Below are 13,507 nucleotides of genomic sequence, written 5' to 3'. Positions count from 1 at the left end.
TGAAGGACAGTTTGCAAAGAAAAGGCAGGATTGCTGCTGGGTTTTTTTCTTTTCCTTTCCTAATTTTAGAATAAGGATTGGATTCCTTAGCATCCCCAAAGGTGACCAGTGAGGAGCAGTTGTTGGTATCTTTAGGGACGCGTGGATTTAAATATACTTGAATTACATTATTCTTACTGATGCTCATTTGTCCCTTCTTTGCACAGTGGATGCCTTTTCAGGCTGGCTCCTGAGTCCTTCTGACATGTTCACCATACTGTTTGCCTTCCTTGCTTTTTGTTATAAGATGTTGCAGGCTCCCTGGCATATTTCTAATTCCAGATTCAGCCTCAGCTGTTTCTCCAAGGAGCTCTGGTTCCTCTCAGTGCCATTGTCAGATATTTTATATTTTTAAGCTGCATGACCCTGGCTAAGTCACTTAACTTCTCTGAGCCTCCACATCCTCATCTGTAAAATGGGGATAAACATGTTTTCTGGTTTAATGAGCATCAAGCAAGAAAGTGAACATGAGGGCAACTATTTAGGTAACACATATTTGTGATTCAAATACTTTGAATCACAAATACCAGGCACTTTACCTGTCGGCTATGCAACCTCATAGAGACCCTGCCAGGAGGCTTCACTATTCCTGTTATAAGGACCGAGGGTCAGCCTACCTTTCCTGTGGAGAGCCAATAGTAAATGTTTGATGCTTTGTGGACCACACGATCTCTGCCATAAGTATCCGACTCTGTCATTGTAGCATGAAAACAGCCACAGACAATATATAAGTGAGGACAGCTGTGTATTTGAATGAACTTGATGCGCACTGAAATTTGCATCTCATATAATTTTTGTCATGAAATATTACTATCCTTTTGGTTTGAACGTAGAAATTATTTTTAGCTCATGGGCTATGTAAAAACAGGCACAGGGCTAGATTTGGACTGTGGCTGGCTGACCTCCAATACAGACAACGACAGAAGCACAGGTGGACCTCGAAGGCACTCAGCTTGTAGGGGCCGAGTCTGTGCACTTCCCACAGTGCCTTGCCGCTCCTCCTGCCAGTGCTTGGGGAGTGGCCAGGGACAGGCAGGGAGAAAGTGGCATGGCTGATTTTACCAGCACTCAGAGAAGGCAAGGACAGCCCAGAACCTTTGAGAATAACATTTTTAAAAAGATTTATTTATTCATGAGAGACACACAGAGAGAGGCAGAGACATAGGCAGAGGGAGAAGCAGGCTCCCTCTAGGGAGCTTGATGCAGAACTTGAACCCAGGACCCTGGGATCGCACCCTGAGCCAAAGGCAGGCGCTCAACCACTGAGCCACCCAGAGTCCCCGAGAACAACAGTTTAGTTCTGACCTGGTACAGAAGCAGTTACTTTTCAGGGCTGTGAAAGAGGTGGGATTTCTCCCTTTAAGTTATTTCCAGCAGACGATTTGAAACTGTTTCCTGGAAGATATGTAATATATTCTGAAAATATTGGTCCTTTCCCCCAGAAAAGTAGTCAGTGACTGCCTTTCAGTGTCTTAATACAGATTTATTTTCCATACTTAGAAACGAGAGGTGAATACTGTTCTGGCTGATGTCATCAAGCACATGACTCCAGATCGTGCCTTTGAAGACTCCTACCCTCAGGTAACAGATTTGCTTTTCTCATTTCCACAGTTAGAATTTGATTGTGTTGAATCACATAGGCATGTTGCATGAGTCAGGCTGTAGGATCAGATAATCCTGGGTTTAATCCTAGCTCTACCATATTGTCACCATATGCCCTTGGCTCAGTTACTTAACCTTTTTATACGTCAGTTTTATCACCTGTCAAATGTGGGTAATAGCCCTATGCTCAGACTGGTTGTGAGGATTGCATGAGATGTGATATGGGATGCCCTGACAGAGTTGATTGGCACCAGTAAGTAAAGGGCATATGTTTTCCGGTTAAACTAACTTTTTATTTGGAAATAAAGACAAGCTTATTGGAAAACTGAAAGAATAGCTCAGAGAACTTCCATTATTTTTTACTCAGATTCCCCAACTGTGACCATGTTCCATGTTGGCTTTATCATTATCATGTGTACACACACACATACATACATGTGAGTGTCAAGTTGCATACGTCATGCTACTTTGCCTCTGAAGAATTCAGTGAGTATTTCCTAAGAATAAGGACATTCTCCATGTAACCACAGTTTGGTTATCGACTCCAGGGAATTTAACATTAACATTTTCTTATTGTGTATTCCACAGTCCACATTGTAGTTTTGTCGGTGGATTCAGTAATGTCCTTGATGGCAGATTTTTCCCTCGTCCAATACAGAATCCAGCAAAGGTTCATTTACTGTCAAGTAACCTCAACCTAATTAAGATTTTATTTTTATTTTTTATTTAATAATATGATATTCTGGCACATACTGCCTGTGATCAATTTCTAGCTTCACTTAGTATAAGAAAATTAATTACATGTTCTTGTAAGAAGGTTAGAATTCTAACATTTTGGTAAGAGTGTTTTCACCATTTGCTAATTAAAATACTTCATCATCAGAATTTATTGAGTAGCCACTGACTACCTGACATTTTTCTAGAGGTGATGAAAACAACATATAGTCATGCACAGTAGGCTCTCGGTAAGCATCACTGAGTGGATAAAGCGTGTAGAGGAGATGGATCTGTGGATCTGTAAGATTTTTGATGCAAATGAAGACTGAAAGGCATTAGAATTTTGGTTGAGGAACATTTAGTAAGACCTTGACTCCATTTAATTGAAGACTTTAAACATAATAATTCTAATGTAGTCCATTCCTAAGAGGGAAGGAATAATTACAGTATACCACTCTGTCATAGCTAGAAACAACTTATGAAAGGTACCCCAAGGGTCAGCCTGCATTCCGGACAGCTGCCCATATGAGTTGTGAACCCCCTGGTCTGAAGTGATTTAAACAAATGATTTAAACAGCAGTGTTGTTTTTTTTTTAGTATAAACAACAGTACCTGTCAGTAAATTTTCTCTCTTTGACAATCACCAGGGGCAGAGGTGTATATTTTTCTTAAGGAAAAGAACCTCCGTAGTTCTCCCTGTCAGTGGGACTGTGTGCATCTCAAGGGGAGGGGTGCTAGACATCATAACCTGAGTATCTGGGGCCTACCTTACAGATTGTGCCACCTCGGGTAGCCATTGATGTGGCCTCTGACTCCACTAGCAGACTCCATTCATTGTCTCTCCGCAGGAGTCAAGAAACACAGGGTCCTTATAGGCTAGAATGGGGTTCTATGAAGTATGACCTACAGGCTATATGTAATAGAGCACACCACTTATTAGTGTGAATAAAGTTTTACTGGAACCAGCCACACCCATTTGCTTACATGCGCCCTGTGGCTGCTTTTGAGCTGAAGAACCCACACTGAGTAGTTGTGATGATTCTGTGGCCCTTTAAAGAAGTTATTTTGGGATGTCTGGGTGGCTCAGTCATTGAGCATCTGCCTTTGGCTTAGGGCGTGATCCCAGGGTCCTGGGATCGAAACCCACATCGGGCTCCCCGCAGGGAGCCTGCTTTTCCTTCTGCCTGTGTCTCTGCCTCTCTCTCTCTCTGTGTCTCTCATGAATAAATAAATAAAATAAAATAAATAAATAAGGAAGTTATTTCCCCACACACCCACTTGAATATTCATAGCTGATTTTTAATAGCTTTCCAAGGAGAGACACTATGCCTCTATAACCACTTTACACGAACTATCCCATTTAACTCTCAAGGTGAGCAAGATATGGTTTTGCTCTCCATTTTATGGAAGAGGAGGCTGAGGAGTGGCTTCCCCAAGACCACAGAGTGAGATGATGGGCAAACTCAGCCAGAGACAAGCTCTAACCCACCCCCAGAAATCTCCTGCTCCTGAGTCATCCAGCTGTCCCTTATTGTAATTGTAATTTCAAATTATGAAAGAAGGTTCTCTTTTAAAACTATTTCAACCTTTGGAGCGCCTGGCTGGCACGGTCGGTAGAGCGTTTGACTCTGGATCTTAGGGTTGTGATGTTGATCGCTATGTTGGGTGTAGAGATCACTTAAAAATAAAATCTTAAAAAAAAATCCAAGTTTTATTTTAAAAAGATGTGTTTTCTGTTTGGATTTGCAGCTTCAGTCAATAATTAAGAAAGTGATTGCGCACTTCCATGATTTCTCCGTTCTTTTCTCAGTGGTAAGTAACATTCCTTAATTACCTTTGGAAATTTGTGTCTGAGCCAGAGGTCCGCTTAGTGTCCCAGTCATGTTTTCATGGTGTCCCAGGCTGAAAGAAATACTTAACAGTTCTTTTAGAAAGTAGTTAGGTTTTAACAACTTCAGTATTTATAGCATAACAATCAGTGTTTGAAAATTTAGTACCCAGTACCCATTTTCTGAGAGAAAAATGTTATCTTTCTTTCTTTCTTTTCTTTCTTTCACGAATGTGTGCCCCTCTTTGAGCACCACACAGCTTCTCAAACTCTAGAGTCTGACTGGACATCCTCTTCTTATGTCTTCTTCTATGTTGATTTTCATACGACACTTGCCTTCTATCACACATGCAATCTAATGTTGAAACTCTGAAATACGTTGAGCTAATCATCTCAGTGTCAGGTGGAGTTGAAAATGTTTTTTATGTGTCTCGGAGATTTTAAAATATCCCACAATGCCCCCTTTAGGTCTGCTGCATTGCCCTGGGCAAGTACAGATGTAGGAGATTCTCTTCCCTGCCACCTCTTCCTCTTTAGGCTTCATATACACTAATAGCACTGCATTTAGTTTTTGTTTATTTTAAAAATAGAACCTCTTATTTTTTTGGACATTTGCCATAATCCAAGCCCTGTGCTGGAAGTCCATGTGCATTGCCTTGTACCATTTTCACGATGTCGCTAGGAAGTTACAATCCTTGCTTGTGACAGATGGGCACATTTAGCAAATGTCGAGTCAGAATGTGGAGGTCACTCTGAACTCCTGGCTCTTCTTTCTCTAGTCAGTACAATCATAAAAAAGACAGAAGCTCACTTTGTGTTTGGTTACCTGGGAAAGCTTGCCTATATGGTTCCCAGAATGTTAACTGGCCCCAGACCTGGTAAGTGTTTTTTAACACTACTACCTGCTTCATCTGTGGCTAAGTCCTCAACTGATCTACCTGCTTCACAGAGATGAATGACTCTTTATCTGCTTTGTTGTTGTTGTTTTAAAGATTGATTGATTGATTGATTGATTGATTGATTTTGATTGGGGTGTGGAGAGCATGAGCAGGGGGAGGGGCAAAGAGAGAGGGAGGTGCAGACTCCTCACTGAGTAGGGAGCCTGATGTGGGGCTTCATCCTAGAACCCTCAGATCATGTCCTGAACTGAAGGCAGATGCTAAACCTGGCTGAGTCACCCAGGCTCCCCTCTTTCTGTGCTTTAACCTTCAAAGAAAAAGAGACCTGCAAATTCCTTCCAGTAACTTGTGCAGATCGTATGTAGACTGCTTTTTTAATTATTATTATTTTTAGGAAAAATTTTTGCCATTTCTGGACATGTTCCAAAAAGAAAGTGTGCGGGTGGAGGTTTGCAAATGCATCATGGAAGTTTTTATCAAGTAAGTGTAACATGGAATAACTGGGGAGCTTGGATTCCTGATGACCTTGTGAAACATTGCAAATGAGAATCACTTTGTGTATTCTGAGGCCTAATGATATGTATGTATTTAACATCTAAAATAACATGGAGAAAAAATAAAATAACATGGAGAGGAAATTCACATTAAAAGGAGAAGTCATGATAAAAGTTTGTAACTAGTGCTTAAGAAGACGAAGTCAGTATTAGCTGGAGCCTGGCCATCACCCACTGGTATTCTGATGTGTTTTTGGAAGGAGCAATCTGTTAATGAACTACTTAGGGAGTAATGTTTTAAAAGATAAAAATAAAGTTATACTTGTCAAGGTCGCAGAGCTAGAAAGCTTTCCACCTTCAGTGTTTAGATTTGTCATCAGTTTTTGAATTGAGTTGCTTTCCTTTGGACTGAATCTGCATTTCCCCAAACCACCTACTGCTGGCAGTACTTGAAATAATTTTAGGTGGCGCGTGGAAGTGAGATTTTGATTTTAAAAGTTGTATATTTAAAAAAAAAAATAAAATAAAAAAAATAAAAGTTGTATATTTAAAGTATATCAGATAATATATAATTAGTTTAATTAGATAATATATAATTAGATAATATATAAAGTATATTAGATAATATATAATTAGTTTTCATGGGTTTTTTTTTTAGGACAAAGTTAAATTTAAAAAGTTAAAGTCACCTTAAATATTAAATGTATAGATATGGTAAAATAAAATGTGTTAAGATGGAACTTGAATAACCCAGTTTGGAAAAAGCAACATTAGATATTGCTTGAATAATGTATGTTTTAAGCTTTCTTTGTGTTGTTCTTTCTAAAAGATTAATTCAATATGTTTGGAACGAATATACCGCCTTTAGTTACATAAAGATTTGTTATAAGACCATATCCTTCTATATTATTTGAAAAGCCAAATTAATAATTTTGCCTGGCACTTAACACAATTGTAGAGAGGTTGTAGGCTGCTTTAGAAAGAAACATTAAAAAAAAAAACAAAAAACCGGTTTGCCTGGCTGAGGAAATGCAGCAGCTTTACCATGATTTTGAGGATTTACTGTGATTTTAGGAGAAGTTATAATATGTGCGGAAAAACATACTTGTTATTGAAAGAAGAATTAAGAGAAAAGCCAGAACATTGCCTATTATATGTTCAGTGCCAACTAATTTGCATTTTTCAAAGGTATGTGATAGAGAAGAAACTCAGTCTGCACCTTCAATGCTGTGAGTGGACATAGCTTTTACTGTTGTCTTTAAATGTCTTGTAGGCATCAGCAAGAGCCTACAAAGGACCCTGTCATTCTGAATGCCCTTTTGCACGTCTGCAAGACCATGCATGACTCTGTGAAGTAAGCCACGCTTCGGGCTGAAACATAACGTGGATTGGGTCTTAATACCACATAATAGTGCATTGGGGAATTACTGCTTTAAGCTGCCACTGTGGATAATATTATTTTATGGGGTCTATAAAAATTCTTGCTAATGAGGACATTCTAGTCCAGGAGAAGAGAGAGGCTGAGGGTAGTAACCTTCCTGAGAATGAGATGGCAGATTTTTCTTTTTTGTAAAGATAGATTGATTTATTTGAAAAAGGGAGACCGAGTGGGGAGAGGGGGGAGCAGACTCCATGCTGAGCACAGAGCCTGATGTGAGGCTCAATCCCACAACCCTGAGATCATGACCTGAGCCAAAACCAAGAAACCCTCAACCGACTATGCCAGCTAGGCACCCTGAGATGGCAGATGTTTTTACACAGGGATTTCTGTTGAGAGGAAAAGGTTGATTTCATCCAAGTGAACTCAAGCTCCATGTCTCCTGGAGATTTGAGAACAGCAGAAAGGATAATAATGAGTTCACTCATCCAGTAATATAGCCTTTAACATTTTTTTCTCATTATTAGCCAGTTATTTGAAATTCAAATGAAACGGCTTATATTCCTTACATGAGGGGCTCTAGGTGTTCAGTAGACTTGAGGCTCAGTCTTGTGCATTGGCCTTCTTACCTCTGGGTCAAAGGCCAAATTATCACTCATTTGCTTTCTAGTTTTTTTTTTTTTTTTTTGGTCCATGTTTCCATCTGATTGTATTTGAAGCAGTTCCTGCTTATTTGTGCCTGGAACTTTAGTCCCCAAAGAATCACAGCAGCTTGATTCACTGGAAAATGTTACAAGAATTGAGAAAACAGTTTTGGAACTTAACCATCAACAAGATGAATTTAATTTCTTTTCTCTTTTTTCTTGAATTTTGGAATCTTTATTTTCATGGATCTTATGTTGTCAACCTCATGACTAGTTATAAAAATAGAAATTTCAAGACTCTTCATAATACCGGGAACTGATAGACTTTTTAGTTTTAGTTTGAAAAAATAGAAATAAAGGCACAAAACCTATCCAGAAAGGCACCTATATTAGTAGGCTCCTGGGTTTTAGCTTTGTAAAATAGAAAGTTAATTTCTCTCTTGCTAAAGGTGTGAGACCAGAAGGTTGAGGTAGGGTAGCCCTACTTTGGAGCACCATCCAGGTTCCTTCTGTCTCATTGCTTGGCCATCCCCCTGGGGTGTTGTCCTTGTCTTCCTAGGGGAAGCTGGTTTGCCTCAACCATGTCCAAGTATAGCCTCTGGGCTTTGATGGACAGCAGCTTTGTTTCTGGGAGAAAACTTGGAGGGCTCCCCCTTACTTGTCCTCGTATCCCATTGGCCAGAAATGTCATATGGTCGTACCCAGCTACAACAGGGGCTAGGACACGGAGTCTCAAAGACTGAAAGGGACATTGTTTTGTTAGTGAATGATGTACAGTCTTTGGCATTATTTACTTTCTCCTAGGACAAACCAACACACAAAAAACTTGGCTCCTGTTTTCTCTAGTCTCAAGTTATTTTTAAAGATAAATCTGGGGAGTGCCTGGGTCGCTCAGTAGATTAAGCATCCGACTCTTTGTTTTGGCTGAAGTCATGATCTCAGGGTCCTGGGATTGAGCCCTGAGTCAGGCTCCATGCTCAGCGTGGAGTCTGCTTGTCCCCCTCTCTCTCCCTCTGCTCCTTCCCATGTGTTCCCTCTCTCAAATAAATAAAATCTTTATAAAAAATTAAAGATAAATTTGGGGAACTATTAATAGGCTTTCACATGTGTAATTGAAGCTTAAGGATGTTGACATTTTCATATTTATATTTGTATTAATATTGCTATTAAATAGAGGCAATCGTGATCTGTAATTTACTTTTAAGATGCCTCCCCAAAATGAGCTGGGTTGATGGGTGGAGAGGGAAGCAGATAGTTATGTGATAAAGCAAAAACTGTAAAATGATGGTGGTAGGATCCTAGTGGTGGATATTGAGGTGTTCGTTGTAAAATTCAACTTCACTGCATGTGTGAAATCTTTTATCCCAAAATGTTGAACAAAATTTCTCTGAAATACAAAATTTGAAGTTGTTTTCCAGTTTCCAAAGAAAAGCATGCTTCCTTCTCCTTTGCTATTAACAAATATGTCTTGAAAAACATTGTCTTTGAGAAGAGAAACACATTTAAATTATGTTCATTTAGATGATATATTTTCATCAGAAGAAACAGACTGTTGAGAGTGTTTTAAATCTGGAAAATGCAAAATGTTCTTACCTGTTAAATTGCTTACTTCTCATATATTCTTTAGAAACTTTTATTACCTCAGTGTTAATTATGTACAATTATTGATTTTAGTGCACTCACTCTTGAGGATGAGAAAAGAATGCTGGCATATTTGATTAATGGATTTATAAAAATGGTAAGTATTGTGGGAGAAGTTTCAGGGCACTTGGAAATGTGATGTAATTGTTGGTCTTTAACTCCAGTGAAAGCAGTTAACGTTATGTTCCCTGGTGCTTTTCATTTTTATTAAGATAAGATGAAATTAGAAAGTATCTTACATTAGCCAGCACTCCCCTGGGGGCAAAGAGAGCCAAGACAAACTGGCCTAAGGAATAAAAAAAGGGAGGGGGAGGGCTGGATGAGGGACTTACTGGCTCATGTGACACAAAGTCCAGGAATGGAGCTCCCTGAAGGAGCAGCTGGCCCGGGGACCTCTGTGGTATCATCAGGTCCTGCCGGCTGTGCGCCTCTGGCTCGGGGTTCTGCTCTCCCCGTGTCCTCCCTGGCAGGCTCACTCCCCTGAATATTCTGGGTTCCCATGCCTTCCAGAGCTGCAGCCCAGCAGGAAGGGCTCCATCAGAAGTCCTGGGATTGAGTCTCTAGATTAATTTTTATCACCGCCTCATCTCTGAACGACATGCTGCAGTGACGGGAAAGGAACACACTGACTGGTCAGGCCTGGGAGACCTTTGCCCATGTGCTGCTCATCAGATGATGATGTTGAAGAGGATATTTCGGTTTGGGGGAGACAAAATTGCTGCATAACAACTCACCCCAAAATGTAGCAGCTTTAAATAACAGTGTTTTTATTCTTTTTTTTTTTTTTTTAAGATTTTATTTATTTGAGAGAGAGAGCACAAGCAGGGTGAGAAGCAGTGGGGGAAGCAGGTGCTCTGCTGAGCAGGGGCCCCGATGCGGGGCTTGATCCTGGGTCTCTGGGATCATGATCTGAGCCGAAGACAGATGCTCAGCTGACTGAGCCACCCAGGCGTCCCTTTAGTAATTCTTAACAATCCTTTGGGTTGGCTATGTAGCCGGGGTGCTCCGTGTACCAGAATCTGGGCCACGGGATCCAGGAGAGCCTGGCTTACGCATCTGGGGTCTTGGTGCTGGCTGCTGGGGCATTTCTCACCAGCATGGACGCTTTCTGCTGTTCTACCATTATCCATCTTTTACGTGGTAAGGTGTGGACAGAAGCTGCAGGGCCTTTTAAGACCCAAATTCAGCAGTCCCACAGTGACCAGGGCCGCATCCTGCTGCATTCTATTGATCAGAGCAGTCACTGGGCCGGTGCTTTGGAGAGGGGGGAGGTAGACTCCATCCCAGATGGGAAGAGTCCACAGGGACAGAGAGGGACACAGCGTGGGAGGGATTATTGCCACCTTCTCTGGGAACAACCTCACTGCACCATCCTAGCCAGAACCACCTTTCATTCTCTGTGCCCGGAGCTGAAACAGCAACTGCTGTCAGTATCTGTTTTAATACAAATGTCAAGACAAAAGCTGACCAAGATCATTTTGAAAATGATCCTGAAAATGTGACTTGTTCAACAAGAGGGTTCAGTGTCAAAATTGGCCTGACTCTGTAGGTAACATGATCCATTTTGATGCAAAATCAGAATTAACCTTTCACTTGCCATGTTAGGAAATGAAACTTTTACCAGGTGACTCTCCTTGCCCTTGATTTATATGCTGATCAGGTGGTATTTTATCCTTTTATGGCTTTGTCTGAAAGCCACCGAGTTAGAATGGAAAAGAAAATGAGGAAATAAGATGTGAAACCTGATAGCTATAATGGAAATAGCAATGTTAAACCTCCTCTGGGCAAAAATGTTTGCTGTAACAGTAAGGTTTGTCCTACTAACCAGCTGTTCATAAATTTGAAGAAATTGGAGAAGAGGGGATTTTTACTGATGGAGAAACTTCCACCTATGGCTCCTGCAGGCACCAGTAAGTTGCTGAGGTTGGACTCTGCAACAGAAAGCAGAAAGGTGTGGCTCTTATTAGGGAAGTCCTTCTGACAAATGGCTCCCAATAACCAAATTTACGTCCTGTGAAAAGGCCACAGCTGACACACAAAATTCCATTATTTCCTTTCCAGTGGTTTCCTTCTAGCCTGGGAAATCCGATTTACATTCTGAGATTCTGTTCTATACCCTTTGGTCTTTTTATGTTCTACTCCAGTGCTCATGTCATAAAGATGAGGTAGTAATGGTAATATTTCAGTTCTGTGCTGGGTGAAGTCATGTAAAGTCTAATTGGAGCATATTACAGCGTGTGCGCATGTGTGTATGCTTGTATACCCTTGGCATTTCCACCCATGTGTATCGGTGGGATTTTTGGTGACTTGTCATCACAGCACTTTCCCTACCCTACAAACCTTAGGGAAACTCTTTAATGGTGTGTGCTCACAGGTGCCTAGAGATAACATTCTCAGCATCTTATTTTTCCTTCTAGGTTTCCTTTGGCCGTGACTTTGAACAACAGCTAAGTTTTTATGTTGAGGCTAGGTCAATGTTTTGCAACCTGGAACCTGTTCTTGTGCAATTGATTCACGTAAGGATTGTCATTTATTTGTTTGTTTTCTCAATAAATATTTAGTTCCAGGCATGGAGTTTAATCTGGGATTCTTGTAGCCCTGTAACACTCCTATTCTTTAGGGTATAAAAAGGTGGTTTCTCAAAGATGAATCAAATCTGCAGCTTTGCTTAAGTCTTTGGATTTTTTTTTTGACCTCTTTTTCTCTGATATTAGCATATTCTCATTCCTGAATGCCAGCAGCTAAGTGGGTTGCACTGATTAGTTATAGAAATATTAACCTATGGCTCTTCTAGCTTAACCAGAGTCCCAACATTGTTGGATCTTGGTAGCTTTTCATGGTGCCCCCAGGCCAAAAGAAGGAAGTAACAGTTCTGTTCATTAAGAAGGTAGACTGAAAGAACTTAAGTATTTATGCCTTCACAACTGGCTAGCTCTTAGAAATAACATATGTGGATCAAGAGAAAAATACATATTTTTATTCTTAAATAATCCTAATTACTAATAAGTGTGTGTACCTGTTGGGCACTGCACCACTTCTCAAACCTTAGCATCAGATTGGCATTACTACCCTCATATCCTGTTCTACATTGATTTTTCTTTCCCCACATTGATTTTTTTTTGAACAGTACTTTTTATCAGAGCAGCTACTGAAAACCCAGTTTCACAAAGATAGTACATCGCTGGGAGAAACAGGATGCAATCTGGTGTTGAATCCATGAGCTCCCTCATGCCAGTGCTTTCCACGGTGTTCAATAATTGAACATTGCTTTGTTCCCCTCAGAAAATTGTGCCCCCGTGAGTTTGCTACAGCCTTCGAGGATGTCACGGTACACAGCTTGGGAACCCTAGGTCCGAACTTCTCATATTTGTGGAAAGATTACCCAAGGCTCTTTAATTGCTTTGTGTAAATTCAAGGAGAGAGCAGCCTTTTCATATATTTGTTTGCTGGCCAGCAGGTTTTGTGGCATTACTGAATTTAAGGTAGAGACCTCCTCTCTAATTTGGGGATGGGAGAAGTAAAGACCCCCCTCTCTAATTCAGGGGGAGGTAGAAACCTCTCCTTTAATTTGAGGGGAAGTAGAGACCTCCTCTCTAATTTGGGGGGAGGTAGAGATCCCCTTTCTAATTTGGTGGAGGTAACAGTGCCTAGCTTGTAGGGTTGTGGGGATAAAGTGAGCTGATGAATGTCTGGCTCTTAGAGCAGCGCCTGTATGCTGTGTGATATGGTAGCTATTATTTCTGTTCCTTTGATTCATGTTAGTATTGCATAGCTGAGTTGTGGGGTCTGCTCTCAGGTTTGGAGGTTTCTCTTAGGATCCCTAAGATCTCAAGCTTAGTATGTGGGGTTCCTGGAAATCAAGTGAACCTTGGCTATTCATTAAACCAGAAAATGGCCATTCACAATGCCAGTTGATAGGCATGACTAACTCAGTGAGTGCCTTTTGTTCTTTCCCATTGGAGATGTTTCCTCAAGGCTGAGACTGAATCAGGCCTGATGACCCCATGGCATTTCAGGGTTCGGTGCTAACCAGTCTTGGCCCTACATAGCTCATTCTTTACTGACTTCTCTATGGAAGAAGAATTAATCTGAGGCAGCCATCATTTCATAATTACTGGTTTTGTTTTGTTTTAATTAATAATTTCAGAGTGTAAACCGGTTGGCAATGGAAACAAGAAAAGTAATGAAAGGAAATCATTCCAGAAAGACGGCTGCCTTTGTCCGGGTATGTTCTAGAGATAAGACTCCCAGACTTTGAACTCCAG

At 40.7% G+C, this 13,507-nt stretch overlaps 1 protein-coding gene across 7 annotated transcripts in view; it reads left to right on the top strand.

The window, feature by feature from the left end:
• The window catches only part of VPS35L (VPS35 endosomal protein sorting factor like), a 115,293-nt gene that overhangs the window by 62,380 nt on the left and 39,406 nt on the right, over positions 1-13,507 (top strand). For all 7 annotated transcript variants that reach the window (XR_005986759.1, XM_041748320.1, XM_041748322.1 and 4 more), the window contains 7 exons: positions 1,540-1,620; positions 4,108-4,170; positions 5,480-5,565; positions 6,853-6,933; positions 9,276-9,339; positions 11,660-11,758; positions 13,390-13,467. Coding sequence is in view for 6 of the 7 variants with exons in the window: in XM_041748320.1 (XP_041604254.1) it covers positions 1,540-1,620; positions 4,108-4,170; positions 5,480-5,565; positions 6,853-6,933; positions 9,276-9,339; positions 11,660-11,758; positions 13,390-13,467 (552 nt within the window). In the remaining variant the exon portion in view is untranslated. The remainder of the gene's footprint in view (positions 1-1,539; positions 1,621-4,107; positions 4,171-5,479; positions 5,566-6,852; positions 6,934-9,275; positions 9,340-11,659; positions 11,759-13,389; positions 13,468-13,507) is intronic.

The sequence above is a fragment of the Vulpes lagopus genome, chromosome 3 (genome assembly GCF_018345385.1).
Source record: "Vulpes lagopus strain Blue_001 chromosome 3, ASM1834538v1, whole genome shotgun sequence".
In the NCBI taxonomy this organism is placed as follows: Eukaryota; Metazoa; Chordata; class Mammalia; order Carnivora; family Canidae; genus Vulpes; species Vulpes lagopus.
The sequence above is the reverse complement of the archived record's forward strand: the minus strand, read 5'-3'. Positions and strand labels throughout refer to the sequence as shown.